Raw genomic sequence first — 18,618 nt, 5'->3', positions numbered from 1 at the left:
GGCGATGATGTCACAGTGCTCAACAACATTATCAGTCTCAAGGATTTGTATACGGTAGTTCTCACAAAACAAACTGTCAGATGATTACCTTCTCAGTAACCCTCCATAAATCATTGGCGAGGTGGGAAACAAAAAGCCTTTGGCTGCTTCACAGGTGCTTAATTCACAAAGCAAATATTCCTCAGTCTTTCCTCTGAAGAAGTATTTGAGTTTAGAGGACTTGTGAGATTACTGACGCCTACGGCGATGTGTTAGTGTAACATTGAGCTCCCTTGACTACAGTAAATATGACATTTCATAGATGCTCGTCCGTTAGGACACTGTTGGCTTTTCAATTCAGAATCCTGACACAATGTACCGTGTAATGTGATTTGGGTTGAGCAAGATTAGGTTGGAAGAGAATTGGGCTGTCTGAGCTCACTCTTAGCAACTCTGTCCTTATATCGTTGTTTTCGGTTTCTCTCTTATTCATTTGCCTTATATTGATGGGCAACGTTTATTCAATGCATGTATTGTCAGTGGACAAACCCTTGGCCTTGACTATCAACAGTTTGGGTCCTTTGGACAGTGTCACTTCATGTTAAAGGATGATCAGGTCGTACCAGACCTGGGTTCAAATACTATTAAAAATCAATACTTCCTTGAGCTTGTCTGGAACAATGGAACCAATAGCTTAGTTGCAAGAGTTCAAACCCAGACCATCTGGGTTTGAACTCTTCGAGACAGACTAAAGCAAACGCTACAGTATTTCAAAGATTTCAAATAGTATTTGAACCCAGATGTGGTTGACACCACTGTACCATTTACCAGTCATGTTAAGTAATCTGAAAATTGATATTGTCTATAAAAGTTGGGCAGCGTTGTGAATAATATGGATATAACATGGAATTTTGTGGACCAAAAATTGTGTAGCGATGTGCAAAATTACCCGTAAATTGAATTTTGAATTCAAAATAGGAGATAAAACACTATTTAATGTGAGACAGTAATGTGTTTGAATTGAAGTGATATGTAATGATTTTGTAGTCTTTTTTACACACACACACACACAAAATGTAAAGAATTTGAAAACACACCCCGAATTGTTTTTCAAATTGATGAATACTAATGAAATTGATCTTACCATTTTTTGGTTTCTTTTTGTTAGAATTCATGTTTCCAGTTTTCTATTGAAACAATACTTTTTAGGCTTGATGTACTTTTCACATGGAAGTTTGCTGCTTTAATTTAGCAAATCAATGTTTCTGTCAGCATGACACTGGTGTGTGTAATACAGTACTAGTTGTTGTTTGGGCACAATGTCATTGGTGACTAAAGATTGTGCAGTACATACATATTATAGTTCAAGGGCTCCAGCTATTCTTACTATTCTGATGAAACAGTTGATAATAAAAATGTACACATTAACCAGTTACCACAGAACCTGATTTTTCATAAGTTTGAAATGAGCTTTGCAGAAAAAAACCTTCATGCAGGTTATTGAGACCAAAACGTTGGTTATAAGATCAATTCCATCAGTGGCGCATCACCAGTTACCTGGAGTTATCTAATTTGAGCATACCGTTTTTCTGCATGCACCTGGTAATATGATAGGTATGCAAGCAGGGCTGGGGTCAATTACATTCCCGAAGTAAACTGAAATTCCAATACCAAATTCTATGAAAAAATTTGAAATTTGAATTTCAGTTTACTGACTGAACTAACCCTGTGCAAGACATCAGTTTATCTATTCTTCAGCAGACAAACATTCAAAAGGAAAACACTATTACATAAAATACAAAGCAGACAATCAACAGAAACCAGAAGGGAGTCAAACAAGTAATTGAAGTGCTAGGTGTCATGTTTATTTCAGGAAGTGAAATTTAAAAAAGGAGAAAGGTGTTGCAGAGCCAGATACAGCAGAGGCATCCCTGTTCCTGGAATGCGTTGACATTTGGTCAGGTGTGGTGCCGAGTTGGAACAAACAGCTAATTGATCAGTTCAGTGATTGCAAATATTCAACACACCTGGCCCTCCAGGACCAGGGTTGCCTACCCGAGACACAGCATTATGTCCAGCATGACATACACTATAGAAGAAAAATACCAACCCATGTATCCCTCTTACCAAACCCACACCCCTCCCCTAACACATCCAAATCGTTACGTTGCTGGTTAAAACCATACCTAAGCAGTGGTAGTTATTGTATTTGAAAAGACGAATTAAAACAACCAAAACAGTACATTAGTGCAAACTAGCAGCAAGTGGACTCGACAGATACTAGGAAAGTGGGTGTTTGTGACTTCTTAGTATATTCTGTGCTGCATCTGATTTCAAGCAGAACGTGTGCTTTCAGAGGATCAGTGATACAGTCCTGTAACTCCCACACTGATACTGTATGTCTGTTATGACAATACGTTATTCTCAGTTTAACATACAGGCCTTCGCCCACACCACATTTCTCACTTTAGTTTCTGTAAAGAAAAAAGATCTTCCCTTCACAATGGTTGATTGAATAGGAATGTAGTGTTAATTAGGGAGTGATAATTGTTAACTTGCAGCCAGTTTAGTTTAAGGTATAAAGAGTGCATGCATGTATTCACTACACGTTATGAGTCAATTTATTTGTTAAGGAATGTGACTAGAGGTAAACCAATAGTCTTAAAGTGTAAACCAGAGGTCCTTACGTGAATACTGTTTCACTGTGTCTGAGAAATGGCACCAAAACATACATTGGAAAAAACGCATGACCACCAACATTTGCAAAATAAAACTTTAAAGAGTAAGAAACAGTCGAGTGACAAAGTTCCTTCTCATAGAATAATTCAAATTGAAACGTTTGTATGTGGACCCCAGGAAGAGTAGCTGCTGCATGGGCAACAACTACTGGGGATCCTAATGAACTAAACATTCACGAAAAGAACCAACCGGCTCCGTGCTGAAAGTTCATGATAGACCATATTGATAAATAACTTATTAATAATCCCAACATTTGGACTGCAATCAGCTCTCCCACTCTCCACCTGAGCTCAGGTAAAGGTGTCGTCATAACTACAGCTACATCTCATTCTGATAATACAAAAGGAAGTTGGGGGGAGGGGGCGCATCACACTCACATCAAAGGAAGATGCCTCGTTTGCTGGGAGAAAGTAGAGAAGAGGACCAATCACAACCAGACTCCGCCCACACACAGCACCATGCATAAGTACATCGGAACGCGAGACCGAAGATATTTACGCTCACAGACCGATAATTCTGATAGTTGTGTGTAAAAACTCCTTAAAAATGTTCAAAATATAGCTCATAATACTGACTAAAGTGACAACGAGTCATTTTTTCTTTTAAAACAGAAGCAAATGGCTACACAAAATATACTAGAAGCATAAGTACAAAAAATACTAAAACACCTAGTGAGGGGTGGGACAGGGACAGGCCAAGGCTTTCCCCTGTGTCCCTGCAAAGCTTTCCCACATTTTTTTTGTGAGCGACAACAAAGTCCTGTGTGAGAGGATGAGGAGAGGATGAGGGGAGGGGGGGGGGTTGAGCACAGAAGGGGTGAGGCTCCTCTGCTATGAGGATACGGTGACCGGATTCAAGAATCCGTTCCGGCTGTAGAACTTAGAGAAGGCCTCTTCCAGAACCGAAGCGAGTCGTGGCTGGTCGCCCTAGAGGAGAGAAAAGAGAATTCAGGACCCCATTTGAAAGGCAAAGTGTCAGAATGCCTCATCCTCAGCCCTCTGTATCCTGCTGGAGTGTTTTGAGCCTGGGGCTGCAGGCATGCTGTGGGGTCACAGGGATTGTGACCCCTTGTCTTACCTCGCTGATGAATCCCAGCTGAACGAGCTCCACAGCCAGCTCCTGCACATTCTCATCTGTACACAAAACACACAGGTCAAAAACCATGTGACCTGGCTGGTCTAGTGATAATGTTACACCCTCCGGCACACATATCTACAGTGTCGGTTAAGGTTTGAATCTGGCCTTCTGCCCTCAAACAAAATCCATCTCTCACCACAGTCACTCTTTCTACCTGTTCAATAAAAATCTGAAAATACATTTAAAAGGTAAAGTACAACACTCTTGATGTGTCCATTTCTTTTGTATTTAACCTTTATTTTGACAGGGAAGACAGAGACCTAGGTCTCTTTTCAAAATGCACCCTGTATAATAAAACACACACAATCATGGTATGCACAAATATAACATCACAAATCACCCTGAAAAACAGTTATATTTATCCACAAATAAATCCACAATCCTTCAGGTTTCGGGGCTGTCGCTGGGCAATACGGACTTTCAGCTCCCTCCAAAGATTTTCTATTGGGTTCAGGTCTGGAGACTGGCTAGGCCACTCCAGGACCTTGAGATGCTTCTTACGGAGCCACTCCTTAGTTGCCCTGGCTGTGTGTTTTGGGTCGTTGTCATGTTGGAAGACCCAGCCATGACCCATCTTCAATGCTCTTACTGAGGGAAGGAGGTTGTTGGCCAAGATCTCGCGATACAGGGCCCCATCTATCCTCCCCTCAATACGGTGCAGTCGTCCTGTCCCCTTTGCAGAAAAGCATCCCCAAAGAATGATGTTTCCACCTCCATGCTTCACGGTTGGGGTGGTGTTCTTGGGGTTGTACTCATCCTTCTTCTTCCTCCAAACACGGCGAGTGGAGTTTAGACCAAAAAGCTCTATTTTTGTCTCATCAGACCACATGACCTTCCCCCATTCCTCCTCTGGATCATCCAGATGGTCATTGGCAAACTTCAGACGGGCCTGGACATGCGCTGGCATGAGCAGTGGGACCTTGCGTGTGCTGCAGGATTTTAATCCATGACTGCGTTACTAATGGTTTTCTTTGAGACTGTGGTCCTAGCTCTCTTCAGGTCTTGACCAGGTCCTGCTGTGTAGTTCTGGGCTGATCCTTCACCTTCCTCATGATCATTGATGCCCCACGAGGTGAGATCTTGCATGGAGCCCCTGACTGAGGGTGATTGACCGTCATCTTGAACTTCTTCCATTTTCAAATAATTGCGCCAACAATTGTTGCCTTCTCACCAAGCTGCTTGCCTATTGTCCTGTAGCCCATCCCAGCCTTGTGCAGGTCTACAATTTTATCCCTGATGTCCTTACACAGCTCTCTGGTCTTGGCCATTGTGGAGAGGTTGGAGTCTGTTTGATTGAGTGTGTGGACAGGTGTCTTTTATACAGGTAACGAGTTCAAACAGGTGCAGTTAATACAGGTATTGAATGGAGAACAACAGGGATTCTTAAAGAAAAACGAACAGGTCTGTGAGAGCCGGAATTCTTACTGGTTGGTAGGTGATCAAATACTTATATCATGCAATAAAATGCAAATTAATTACTTAAAAATCATAATGTGATTTTCTGGATTTTTGTTTTAGATTGCGTCTCTCACAGTTGAAGTGTACCTATGATAAAAATTACAGACCTCTACATGCTTTGTAAGTAGGAAAATCTGCAAATTGGCAGTGTATCAAATACTTGTTCTCCCCACTGTACCTAGTTTGGTGGAGACCCTAGGAACCTCAAGAGTTTACCAACCCTGTAAACGTGTTAGGCAACTCAGATGTCTATACTTTAGCAGCAAAGTTAGATAAGACAAGTTTCTGAAGTACGGCCTTGTAAACAAAAAAGGGAGTAATGTAAAGATCTACATGTCTTTAGCCAAGTCCAGCCAACCTTATGATACAGGATACAGTGATGGGTATCAAAACTGTCATCTAACAAAACAAAGGGCACTATGATAGATGGCATCTAAAGGTTTAAGAGTTGTAACAGCTGCACTTTGATAAATAATATCACCATAATCAACAGACAAAAAGGTTGATTGAATAATCTGCTTCCTACTGCTTAGAGAAATACATGATTTGTTTTGGAAAAGGCAACTTTAAATCTCAGCTTCTTAAGCAGCTCATGTATATGTTTGTTTTTTAAATCCATGTCAATCCAAATGCCTAAGTATTTATAAATACAGCATGCTATGTACACCCCCAAATCAACCCCAAAGACGTGTGGATACTTACTTGGTAACAAATCACAACTTAAGTGCCTGTTCAACTTGTCCTCAAGTTTCAGCAACAGCGTAAGCTGGAAAAAGAAGTAAGATAGAGATGTGTATATAGATTATCTATTTGTTTTAAGGTTTGAAATCTGAACAGGACAGGCTTTACCCCGGGCTGTATTCACAAAGCGTCCCAGAGTTGGGGGGCTTTTAAATCATAATGAATAAGATTATATGGTCGGATGGGACCTGATCCTAGATCAGCATTGATGAATAGTCATGAGAAACTTACGTGATGTTTGGCGCCCTCATCAACAGGCTCGATGTTGCACTGCATCTGTAGAACCTGGGCAGAAAGATTTTTGTAGTCCAAAGCCAATTCAAACCAGTAGATAACACATATTTGGACAAAAATATATCTCTCCCTTTTAAAAAACACATACTGATCTATTTCATTTATATGTACTACATTTTGTCTCTTGTATCTACTACCTACACTTGTTGATTGTCTATATTATGCCTATGGAGTTCAGCCTGTATTGACTGCAATGTGGGACTAAACAATACTTGAACTACTCAATTCCCCAATCAATCCCCTTTTTCCTTGTCCAGTGTGCCTTTCAATCCAGCTCTGTACTTCCCCCTCCTCCTTTAGGACTTACCTTCCTGGTCTCCAGCTCTGTACTTCCCCCTCCTCCTTTAGGACTTACCTTCCTGGTCTCCAGCTCTGTACTTCCCCCTCCTCCTTTAGGACTTACCTTCCTGGTCTCCAGCTCTGTACTTCCCCATCCTCCTTTAGGACTTACCTTCCTGGTCTCCAGCTCTGTACTTCACCCTCCTCCTTTAGGACTTACCTTCCTGGTCTCCAGCTCTGTACTTCCCCATCCTCCTTTAGGACTTACCTTCCTGGTCTCCAGCTCTGTACTTCACCCTCCTCCTTTAGGACTTACCTTCCTGGTCTCCAGCTCTGTACTTCCCCCTCCTCCTTTAGGACTTACCTTCCTGGTCTCCAGCTCTGTACTTCCCCCTCCTCCTTTAGGACTTACCTTCCTGGTCTCCAGCTCTGTACTTCCCCCTCCTCCTTTAGGACTTACCTTCCTGGTCTCCAGCTCTGTACTTCCCCATCCTCCTTTAGGACTTACCTTCCTGGTCTCCAGCTCTGTACTTCCCCATCCTCCTTTAGGACTTACCTTCCTGGTCTCCAGCTCTGTACTTCCCCATCCTCCTTTAGGACTTACCTTCCTGGTCTCCAGCTCTGTACTTCCCCCTCCTCCTTTAGGACTTACCTTCCTGGTCTCCATCTCTGCAGGCTCAGGAGTGGGGCTTTTGACTGATGGGGGCACGATGGGGGACTTCACTGCTTCCTGCTCAGGCTGCTTGGGGCCGGGTACCCCAAAAGCTGTCAGCGGGTAGATCCCATTCCTGATACACCAGAGAGAGGGGGGGGCGTGAGTTAGATGCCTTACACACACACACACATACCTCTACAAAAACACACACCCCTCTACAAAAACACACATTCCCCTACCTCACATCTTCCAGGAACTTGTCCAGCTCAAGAGCAGGGAACTGGGAAAGCCTGTGGACATCAACATATTGTGAACAGCGGACTAACCAGGAACACACTGTCCAAGGCACAACATCAAGCGTGTCTCAATAGGAGACTAAACAGCAGTTGGGGACCATAAGTTCCTTCCCTTCTCAGTTATGTGCTAGTGGAGATGGCTAAAAATCTGAACGTCATTTAAGATTTTAACAGAGTCATTTCAATATTTTTGTGATTCCAAGAGATAGTTGGATCTAAGACTCACTTCATCTGAACTCCGTCCTTGACCTCCACGATCACCAGGTTGAGGTCCATGTTCTTCGTCATGTCCTCAAGAGCATTTTCTGGAATCATGTCTACATCACAAGATAGTGATAGTCCAATGACAGTTTGTATGTGTCAGTGTCAATTTGTGTGTGTCGCAGTGTGTTTCAGTGTCTGTGTGCGTGTGTCTTGCTACTCACGCTGGTGGCTGACGATGCAGTGCGCTGCCAGCAGCTTCAGTAAGGGCACCTCGAACAGGGCCTGGTGGAACAGCAGCTCTTTGGCCGTGGGCCGCTTGCTGGGGTCCTGTTCCAGACACTTCTGGATGAACTCCTACCACAAGAAAACACAGGTACTAAGAAGACGAGGTTCAGTCCTGGACAACACCGGCACTAACAAGACAAGGTTCAGTCCTGGACAACACTGGCATTAACAAGACAAGGTTCAGTCCTGGACAACACCGGCACTAACAAGACGAGGTTCAGTCCTGGACAACACCGGCACTAACAAGACGAGGTTCAGTCCTGGACAACACCGGCACTAACAAGACGAGGTTCAGTCCTGGACAACACCGGCACTAACAAGACGAGGTTCAGTCCTGGACAACACCGGCACTAACAAGACGAGGTTCAGTCCTAGACAACACCGGCACTAACAAGACAAGGTTCAGTCCTGGACAACACTGGCATTAACAAGACAAGGTTCAGTCCTGGACAACACCGGCACTAACAAGACGAGGTTCAGTCCTGGACAACACCGGCACTAACAAGACAAGGTTCAGTCCTGGACAACACCGGCACTAACAAGACAAGGTTCAGTCCTGGACAACACCGGTATTAAAGAGAAATGACATGTCTGGATGAACTCCTGCCACAGGTAAACACACACATACAGGCAATAAAGAGAAACGTAAATAATAAAATCAAAGTTTCTCAAATGTTTTCAGAGCTCAAAAATGGTCTGGTGACATGTTGATTTTGGAGTGAACTATCCCTTTAAGAACACTATGGGCTATAGTGGGTTGTTTAGCAACAAAACCAATGCATGCACAACTTTGGGGAAAAACAGATGGGATGGCTTAAATTTGAAGGATTACGGACAACAAGTCAACTCTATTTAGTCTCCAAATGTTTATTGAAAAAATACAGTCGCACAATAAGCACTTGTCTCTCAAATACCTTGTTGGTTAGGTAGCTAGTGAATGTTTGCCATATAAGCATAGACAGTCAAAACACTTCAAAAGCAAGACATGGTGTAAAGAACAAGATACGAGCTGGAGTGAGCAACCTACGATTCCCTACATGGCTGCTACTTGTCATTGTTGCTAGCCATCTGTCCGTTCAGAATCATAACACAGCCTTTTACCCCTGCGATGCGAGCGCATCATTTTCGTGACTTTGTCAGGCAACCTGTCTATGCAGACTATAGTTATGTTATGGCTGGACTAGGTAATACCCTTCAGGACAAACCCATTTCAGCAAAAAGCAGCGGGTGTTAGCTGCTAGGCCAGGGTCCCCAACTCACCCTCTGCAGTGGATCCTCCAGGAACTGAATGGCACTGTTGATGGCTTCTTGGGACACATACGACGACTCGCCGTTGCTCTGGATCTCCAGTACAGCCATCTGAAGAGACGAGGAGGTGTGGGGAATAGAAGATTTGAAACAGGACAAGAAGTACACGACAAAACTGTTGGACTACAAAACTTCCAGTTTCCATGGAGCAAGGCTAGTCATCGACTTCATGATTAAGTTCATTTGCATTTCATTTCTTTCAGTTGTCCGTCATACGAGTGTGAGAAACAAAACCACTCTTCACTCACCTCTAAGGCACACATTCCAAAGGAATAAATGTCCACTGCAGTGGTGACGTCTGCAACAGCTAGAAAAAGACCAACGCCAATCAATGTCAGTAGAAAAACAGCTCCACTACATGGTTTCTCAAAAGGGACCATTTGTCTAAGGTTAAAGGTTATCTACCTCCATACTCAGGAGCAAAGAAATGCAGGCTCTTCTGCTCCTCCCGACAGGTCTTGACGTGGTTGTTGATGGTGTCTGGGGCCACTAACAGACGAGTCACAAATTAGTCCGAAGAGAATGGGGAACGTTAGGTTGCAAGGGCCACCTGGGGTATGTTCAGTAGGGCGCACCGTAGCAAAACATTTCTGCAATGGATAATGAAATCTGTGTTCAGCTACTCCATTTCAAAATGTTTCCTCCCTACTGAACAAGGCCCCGATTTTAAAGAGACTAAAAATACTCTTCAGACCAACACCTCTGAAAAGGTTGACATTTAGCGTGATTGACGGATCTGAGACCCACCTGAGCCAATCTTAATGAGACCATTATGCTGGATGAAGATGGTGTCACAGGTCAGGTTGCCGTGGATGATGGGAGGGTCACAGGAATGCAGGTAGCTGGGGAGAGGAGAGAAAGGTTACAGGAAGCTTCAAGAGAAGTGTGAAATGTGTAGAATTTAGAGTTTGGAAAAAAACAGAACTGGCTCTGTCCAATATGGATATATGTAATGCTGTGTGTGAGAAAGAGAGACTGACCTGAGAGCAGACAGTATCTGTGTACACCAGCGCTTCCAGGCCTGATAGACAACAGACAGACAGCACAGAGATGACATTCAAACCTAATTGAAATGTGATTACCATGTGGTTCTTGAAGTGTTACTTCTGTCAAATGACCAGAATAGGCTGCAATTAATTGCAAAAAATGTATAAATTGCAACAGCGGGAAAGTTCTGCATTAACAGTGGGCTTTGTAGGTTCAGTTAAAAATAGGGCTGTCACAAGATGAAATAAAATGGGACACTGCCCCGCCTGCAGCCAAGAGGGGGATTTTTACTGAGCTACTAGGAAACCAGGAAGAGCATACAGGTGACATACATTCTGCATACAGCTTTTTCTGTGTCGGTCCAATTGTTCATTTCAATTTAAAACCAGTTCTTTAAAAGGGCACGGCTCAAACAATAGCAAAGCGGCCACCCAGCCACTTCTTCAGTAAACAGTTGAGAGAAAAATCTGTGTACGCGACCAAAAAAAACTTTGATTTGGGTGGAGCTGGAGAAATGGAACCACTCAGTCATATACAAAGCTATGAATGCAAGGACTGCCCATCCATGACATCAACATTTTACATCAACATCAACATTTTATGTCTAGAGGCTATCAATCTAGAAGCCTCAATCTAAACACAATACCCCATAATGAAAAAGGAAAGACAGGTTTTTAGAAATATTGTATGAAAAGTCAGCAAAAACCAAGCCATGAGGTCGAAGGAATTGCCCGTAGAGCTCTGAGACAGGATTGTGTCGAGGCACAGATCTGGGGAAGGGTACCAAAACAGTTCTGCAGCATTGAAGGTCCAAGAACACAGTGGCCTCCATCAGTGTTAAATGGAACAAGGTTGGAACCACCAAGACTCTTCCTAGAGCTGGCCACCTGGCCAAACTAAGCAATCGGGGGAGAAGAATGGGAGAAACTCCCAAAATACAGGTGTGCCAAGCTTGTAGCATTATACCCAAGAAGAATCAAGGCTGTAATCGCTGCCAAAAGGTGCTTCAACAAAGTTCTGAGTAGAGGGTCTGAATACTGATTTCATTTTTTTATATTTAATAAATATGCTAAATTAAAATTAAAATAAAAACTTGTTTTCGCTTTGTCATTATGGGGTATTGTGTAAAGATTTGATGAGGAACATTTATTTAATCAATTTTAGAATAAGTCTGTAACGTAACAAAATGTGGAAACGGGGAAGGGGTCTGAATAACATTCCAAATGCAGTTTAAGTATTCAGACCCTTTGCTATGAGACTCAAAATTGAGCTCCGGTGATGAAACCAAGACTGAACTCTCTGCCAAGCGTCACATCTGGAGGAAACTAGGCACCGCTCATCACCTGGCCAATACCATCTCTACAGTGAAGGATGGTGGTGGCAGCATCATCATGCTGTTGGGAAGTTTTTCAGCAGCAGGGACTTGAACCCGATCGAACATCACTGGGAGGAATGGGATAAACTCCCCAAATACAGGTGTGCCAAGCTTGTAGCTTTATACCCAAGAAGACTTGAGGCTAATCGCTGGCAAAGGTGCTTCAACAATGTACTGAGTAAAGGGTCTGAGTACCAGTCAAATGAATCCTAGAGCTTGATGGTTTTTGCGACTACACTTAAAGATGCTTTCAAAGTTCTTAAAACGTTCCGGACTGACCTTCATGTCTTAAAGTAATGGACTGTCATTTGTCTTCACTTGTTTGAGCTGTTCTTGTCATAATATGGACTTTGTATTTTACCAAATAGGGCTAGCTTCTGTATACCACCTCTACCTTGTCACAACACAACTGATTGGCTCAAACGCATTAAGGAAAGACATTCCACAAATTCACTTTTAACAAGCCACACCTTCTAATTGAAATGCATTCCAGGTGACTACCTCATGTAGCTGGTTGAGAGAATTCCAAGAGTGTGCAAAGCTGGCTACTTTGAAGAATCAAAAATATTGATTTGTTTAACACTTTTGGTTATTACATGATTCCATGGAATGAGTAGATGTCCAAACTTTTGACTTTTACTATATGTACATTTTTTAGATTTAAAAAAAATAAATAATAGCAGAACTTTCTAAACCTGTTTTTACTTTGTCATTATGTGTGTAGATGAGGGTTAAAAACATTAATCAATTTTAGAATAAGGCTGTAACGTGATGAAATGTGGAAAGAGTGAAAGGGTCTGAATACTTCCCGAATGCACTGTATCATTCATTTAAGTTTATTTTTTTAATGATGTAGCAATAACAGCCCTTTTAAGATCCAAACAGACTAATCCACCCCGTACCTTCTCATTCATTGTCTTGTGGTTTTTCTTGGTCTTTTTCAGAAACTGCTTCAGGCTTCCTGAAGACATGTATTCTGTGATGAAAATGACCTGCAAGTGGAAAAAAGTTGTTCATTTCCTGTGTAATACATTCCATTTATATTTCTTACTATTAAAAAAGGTAGTTATTTTACTGCATTTGAAATCTCTTACCCTGGCCCTATTTTCCTTCACATCAGCCCAGTATTTGTGAAACTTGACAATGTTCAGATGCTCCAACTGGATCAAGTTGTCAAACACCGCTTTGACTTTCTCCTGGACAGTGATAAAAAGGAGAAGGGAAAATAAACATATTTGCAATCAAACATACCTCAATCTTCAACTAATAAACATGATTGATGTCAATGAGCTCAACCGTTCAGTCCAAATTTACATTTTCTCACCATCCACTAAGTTAAGGCCAATTAAGACAAAGTCAATATAACAAAAACAAAAACCCCTTAACCTGGGTTAATGTCTGTTCCTGCTTTTTTTCTCCATGGGGATGTCATTTTTATGAAAAAATTGTCTAACCCGGTCTACATTTGTTTTATTGTGGGTGATGTGGCCACAGGATATTTTTAATAACTAGGGCTTATGTCTGATAACAATCCTGACTTGTAAGAAATGCCAAGAATGTTCTTGCACATATTACATTGGAGGGTATTGCAACTCAGAATATGATCTGGTCTTGCCCTTGCCAAGCAAGAGGTAAAGCAAAGGTTAGTTCAGGATCTCTGCAAGTCATACTTTCCCCACAGAGTCAAACAAACATATTTATATTTTTTAAGTTGTCACATACACCGAATAGGTGTCGTAGTACATAGTATGTACTACGGAGCAAATTAGGGATAAGTGCCTTGCTCAAGGGCACATCGACAGATTTAGCTTGTCGCCTCGGGTATTCGACCACTGCGCTAACCACTAGGCTACCTGCCACCTAAACTCAGAAAAGCAATATCGGGAGAATTCTTGGAACTATTAAAAATTATCAACAAAAACTAAAGGGAGCTCATTCTACTCAATGCTCAGCCTGTATTCAACACACACCAACACAGCATGTTGACATGCAGAACAGAAGGCAGACTACACTGCCTGAGAGCACACTGACAAGCTCCAAACAGACAGAGTCTTGTTTATTCATCACCAAACAGAAAACGGACCACCATCTGGACTTGTCTAATAAGAAATGCTCATTTTTGTTTTGCGTTCAAAACATTTTTAAACGTTATGCGCCCTTATGAACATGACCCAGCCCACAGACAAAGGTTTAAAAACAATGTGCGAGAGGATTGTGCCTGAGGATTATGTAACAACCTCTGAACGGTTTTCATAACACTTTGTAAAGAGTACTTTGCTATATGTTTGGCAGCAACAGGTTGGAACACTTTGCCTAAGGCTCGCTCATGTCGCACCAAATGTGGATCTTTAGCAACCATATGCTGTAGACATCTGACTGCAGACATTTTCATGTGAATCTACATGCAAAAATAGGTGCTCAGTCGGTTCACAAATTACAGCCCGCACTCTGTTCAGGAGGTGCTAAGTACTCTGGGCCAGCAAACGCCATCGGTGTGTCTGAGCACTAAGGAGCTTAGGCAAATCTTACCATAACTCTATCCTCCTGATTCCAGCTTACAAGCAAAAACTCAAGCAGGAAAAGCAGTGACACGCTCAACACCAATGATTACAGGCAACATCCACACTGTGCTAAAGGCTAGAGCTGCCACTTTCAAGGAGCGGGACACTAATCCAGACGCTTAGAAGAAATCCCGCTACACACTCTGACGAACCATCAAAAAGGCAAGGCATCAATACAGAGCCCCGCATGGGTGCATGCTTAGTCTCCTCCTGTACTCCCTGCTCACCCATTACTACGTGGCTCACGACTCCAACATTAAGTTTGCCAACGACACAATGGTGGTAGGCTTGATCACATACAACGAGACAGCCTACAGTACCAGGACAACAAGCTCTCCCTCAACGCCAGCAAGACAAAGGAGCTGATCGTAAATTACGGGAAATGGAGGGCCGAGCACACCCCCTTTCACATCGACAGGGCTGTAATGGAGCGGGTCGAGAGCTTCAAGTTCCTCTGTGTCAACTTCATTTCGGACCTAGTATGGTCCAAACACACCAACACAGTCGTGAAGAGGGCATGACAATGCCTCATCCCCCCTCAGGAGGCTGACAAGATTTGGCATGGGTCCTCAAATCCTCAAAGTTCTACAGTTGCACCATTGAGAGCATCTTGACTGGCTGCATCTCCACTTGGTATGGCAACTGCTTGGCATCCAACCATAAGGCGCTAGAGAGGGTAGTGCCAAATGTCCAGTGCATCACTGGGGCCGAGCTCTCTGCTATCCAGAACCTTTAGCAGGCAGTGTCAGAGGAAGGCCCTAAAAATAGTCTAAGACTCCAGCCACCCAAGTAAAAGCCTGTTCTTTCTGCTACTGCACAACAAGCGGTACCAGAGCGCCAAGTCTGGATCCAAAAGGCTCCTGAACAGCTTCAACCCCTAAGCCATAAGAATGCTGAACAGTTCATCACAAATCTGAAGGGGGGCACCGACTCTACACATACTCTCACAACACAAACACCAGCTGCTGCTGTTTTATCATCTATCCTGATTGCCTTGCCACTTTTACCCCTACCTGCATGAACATATTACCTCAATTATCTCTTACCCCTGCACATTTAGGTACTGGTACTCCTTGTATATAACATCGTTATTTTGTGTTACTATTCTTTTTTTTCTTACAAATTGTTCTTACTTTTTAACTCTGTCCGTAATGAACAATGCAATCTCAAAGTGTATCTCAAATCCCAAATAAACATCAGGTAATTTAAAAATAAATAAATGCTACAACAGTAGCTTGATAAAGTCTGTTTGAGTGCTTTTTGAAGCAGATGGGCAGCCACAGTCATGAGAAGATCTGGAAGCTCATAGCTAGATGGTCAGCGGAGGTGGTGATGAATGGGTGATAACTGATCATAGAGCATGGTTCTGTTGCAGCTGAGCCCTGGTTGAGAACCCAACCCACCTCCTGCAGTTTGAAGTTCTTCCGCTCTGAGAACATGACCTCATTCCACACCACCTCCACACCCTCCTCTGTGTCCATGGCCAGGTAGGCATTGTCAATCCCAGGGACATTGCGCTGGTTCACCTAAAATGAAGAACAGTGTTGGATTACACTAATAATTCTCCATCTGATTCAAAGTAGTTGTGTAAAAAAAACAAGTTCAAAATTTGTACACAAAGAGTAACCCTTTTCTTTTCTCCAGCACATGCTCCCAGCACATGCTCATTGAATACCTCCTCTCTGCGTTTCTGCCAGCGTCCACACGGGCTCTCCTCCAGAATCTCTGACTCGTCCTCGCTCTCCTCTTCCTCGTCCTCTGTCGCCGCTGTTGCAGGGGGCTGTGTCACAGTGGACACTGGGGGGGACACGGATGACACACTCTGACCGGTGGGGGAAGCAACCATAGACTCTGGTTTCCCCTCCTGGACAGAGTCCAACACCTGCTTCCCTTCTCCCTCTGACATCTTGTCAAGCTTGGACACCTACTGCAAAACCCAACAAATTGTAGACTCAAAGGCTTCATGCATCATTGCCAGAAGAGTAAATGTATTGTGTACACACACACACACAGTATTGCCACCCCGGATATTACATTTATGTCAAAGGCTGAGGCACTCTTAAATTCAGTTGAATTTAGCTACATTGCTTCAACAGGGCTGAACCTGATATTGTCCACGCACCTGATACGACGTGCTTGACTATCTGACAGCTTATTTCAGACATTGTTTCAGTCAGAATAAACTAGTTAGGTAACGTTAGTTCTCCTCTCCAGCGTAACATGAAAAAGGGCCCCTCTAAAAATGGCTAACATGAAGTTAGCATAGTTACCTACCTTGTAAACTTGAATAACGTTGTCAGCTCCGTATCAGTAGACTCCAACTACAAACTTATTTCAAATTCTTGTGGAAATACGATTAGCTAACAAGCTACTGTAGCTAGTTATATCCGCTAGTCAGCTAGCTATGTAGCCACCACCGGTTACCGTAACTATAAATGTCGTGATTTGCCGCCTTGAGGATATTAGCTAACCAAAAGGCAAGATGATAGTTAGTTAACTAATCTCACCAACTACTTAACAAGCCGAATTGCTGTTAAAACAAAAATGACAGATTATGCTAGATTTTTGCTAACCTTGTCCCTAGCTGGATGGCCAGTCAGTCAGTCAGCCAAACTAGCGAAAAACAGTTAGCTAGCTAGATACTATAGTACTGCGGTTGTTGCAAAAATATCAAAGTCCTATGTTGGAGGAAAAAAAACAATCGAAATGAAATCATTTTTTTAATATCACAATTATAAAGCAATAGGTTACTATGAACCGAGGTCTACGCGGTTGATAAAATAATGGCGACATACACACACCGGCTCAAATCACTACAAAAGTAATCAAAACCGAGACGGCAGTGGGCGTGGATTTTCCTTCCACGTTGGTTTATTACTCGATGATAGTCTAGATTGACATTTCATAGGCCGAATCATAGTACCAATAAGTAAAATATGCTTTTTGATTGGTCAGAGTTACTGTTGTCGTTCTAATAGGCCACTCCCACAGTAGGGGAGAAAACCAATTATTGGGCCAGACATGCATTCTGTTTTCATCGCCACTAGAGGTCAGTATAGTGCTCACTGTGGGTTAGGCCCATAGGGCCCAAGATACATCTATGGTGAGGCCAAGCTACCTTTTCACAGAGGTATTACGTTTTTTGTAGGTCCCAAAGGGAAAACACGCGGTGTAACTACTTCGTTACACAACAAGATATCAGCTATCAAGTGCATCTCAAACCGAGATTGCGATATACAACACACTGTCCTGCAACTCTCTGCTATGAACTGACAGGTTGCAACCAGGGTAGATGAGTCAGGACTTCTGAAAACATAAAGATCAGCTGCTTGAAGTGGAATTAGTAAACCAGTAGGGGACACTCATGCCCTTTAGCATGCCCCACGCAGAGACATTCTTATTCTACAGAATCAAATTAAGATTCTAGCAATTAATCCTTCAAATAAGTCATTCTGAGAGCCTGAAGAGAGAGAGAGAGAGAGAGAGAGAGAGAGAGAGAGAGAGAGAGAGAGCAGGAGTTGCCATATGACATTGGCCCTATCATAGTGTGTATTCTAAAAGTATTCAGACCCCTTGACTTTTTCCACATTTTGTTATGTTACAGCCTTGTTCTAAAATTGATTACATTGTTTAGTTTTCCCCCTCATCAATCTACACACAATACCCCATAATGACAAAGCAAAAACACGTTTTTATACGTTTGCCAATTTTTGAAATAAAAAACCCTGGAAATATAACATTTACATAAGTATTCATACTCAATACTTTGTTGAAGCACCTTTGGCAGTGATTACAGCCTTTACAGTCTTCCTGGGTATGACGCTACAAGCTTGGCACAGCTGTATTTGGGGAGTTTCTCCCATTCCCTCTGCAGATCCTCTCAAGCTCTGTCAGGTTGGATGGGGAGCATCACTGCACAGCAATTGTCAGGTGTCTCCAGTGATGTTCGATCAGGTTCAAGTCTGGGCTTTGGCCGGGCCACTCAGAGACTTGTCCCGAAGCCACTCTCGTGTTGTCTTGGCTGTGTGCTTAGGGTCATTGTCCTGTTGGAAGGTGAACCTTCACCCCCGTCTCTGGAGCAGGTTTTCATCAAGGATCTCTCTGTACTTTGCTCCGTTCATTTTTCCCTCGATTCTAACTAGTCTCCCAGTCCCTGCTGCTGAAAAACATCCCCACAGCATGATGCTGCCACCACCATGCGTCACCACAGGGATGGTGCCAGGTTTCCTCAAGATGTGACGACTTGGCATTCAGGCAAAAGAGTTCAATATTGGTTTCATCAGACCAGAGAATCTTGTTCTCATGGTCTGAGAGTACTTT

The 18,618-nt window shown here is 42.9% G+C and overlaps 1 protein-coding gene across 2 annotated transcripts; it reads right to left on the bottom strand.

Moving 5' to 3' along the window:
• Window positions 1-1,822: 1,822 nt before the first annotated feature.
• Window positions 1,823-17,126, bottom strand: nrbp1 (nuclear receptor binding protein 1). Of its 2 annotated transcripts, none has more exons than XM_065008662.1 (18): window positions 16,573-17,126; window positions 15,974-16,225; window positions 15,702-15,824; window positions 12,832-12,933; window positions 12,640-12,729; window positions 10,356-10,396; window positions 10,123-10,217; window positions 9,781-9,864; window positions 9,624-9,682; window positions 9,328-9,426; window positions 8,004-8,136; window positions 7,805-7,895; window positions 7,522-7,572; window positions 7,280-7,415; window positions 6,286-6,339; window positions 6,016-6,079; window positions 3,796-3,851; window positions 1,823-3,644 (listed from the first exon to the last, which is right to left on the bottom strand). In XM_065008662.1, exons 2-18 carry the CDS (start codon window positions 16,202-16,204, stop codon window positions 3,549-3,551), a joined length of 1,605 nt encoding a protein of 534 aa, XP_064864734.1. In that variant the 5' UTR covers window positions 16,205-16,225; window positions 16,573-17,126; the 3' UTR covers window positions 1,823-3,548. The 2 variants fall into 2 exon arrangements, with proteins under 2 accessions (XP_064864734.1, XP_064864735.1); XM_065008663.1 differs by having other exon boundaries at window positions 15,974-16,222.
• Between the last annotated feature and the right edge of the window lie 1,492 nt (window positions 17,127-18,618).

Source organism: Oncorhynchus nerka, linkage group LG24 (assembly GCF_034236695.1).
Source record: "Oncorhynchus nerka isolate Pitt River linkage group LG24, Oner_Uvic_2.0, whole genome shotgun sequence".
NCBI lineage: Eukaryota > Metazoa > Chordata > Actinopteri > Salmoniformes > Salmonidae > Oncorhynchus > Oncorhynchus nerka.
Note: the sequence above shows the minus strand (reverse complement) of the source record. Positions and strands in the feature narration are given on the sequence as shown.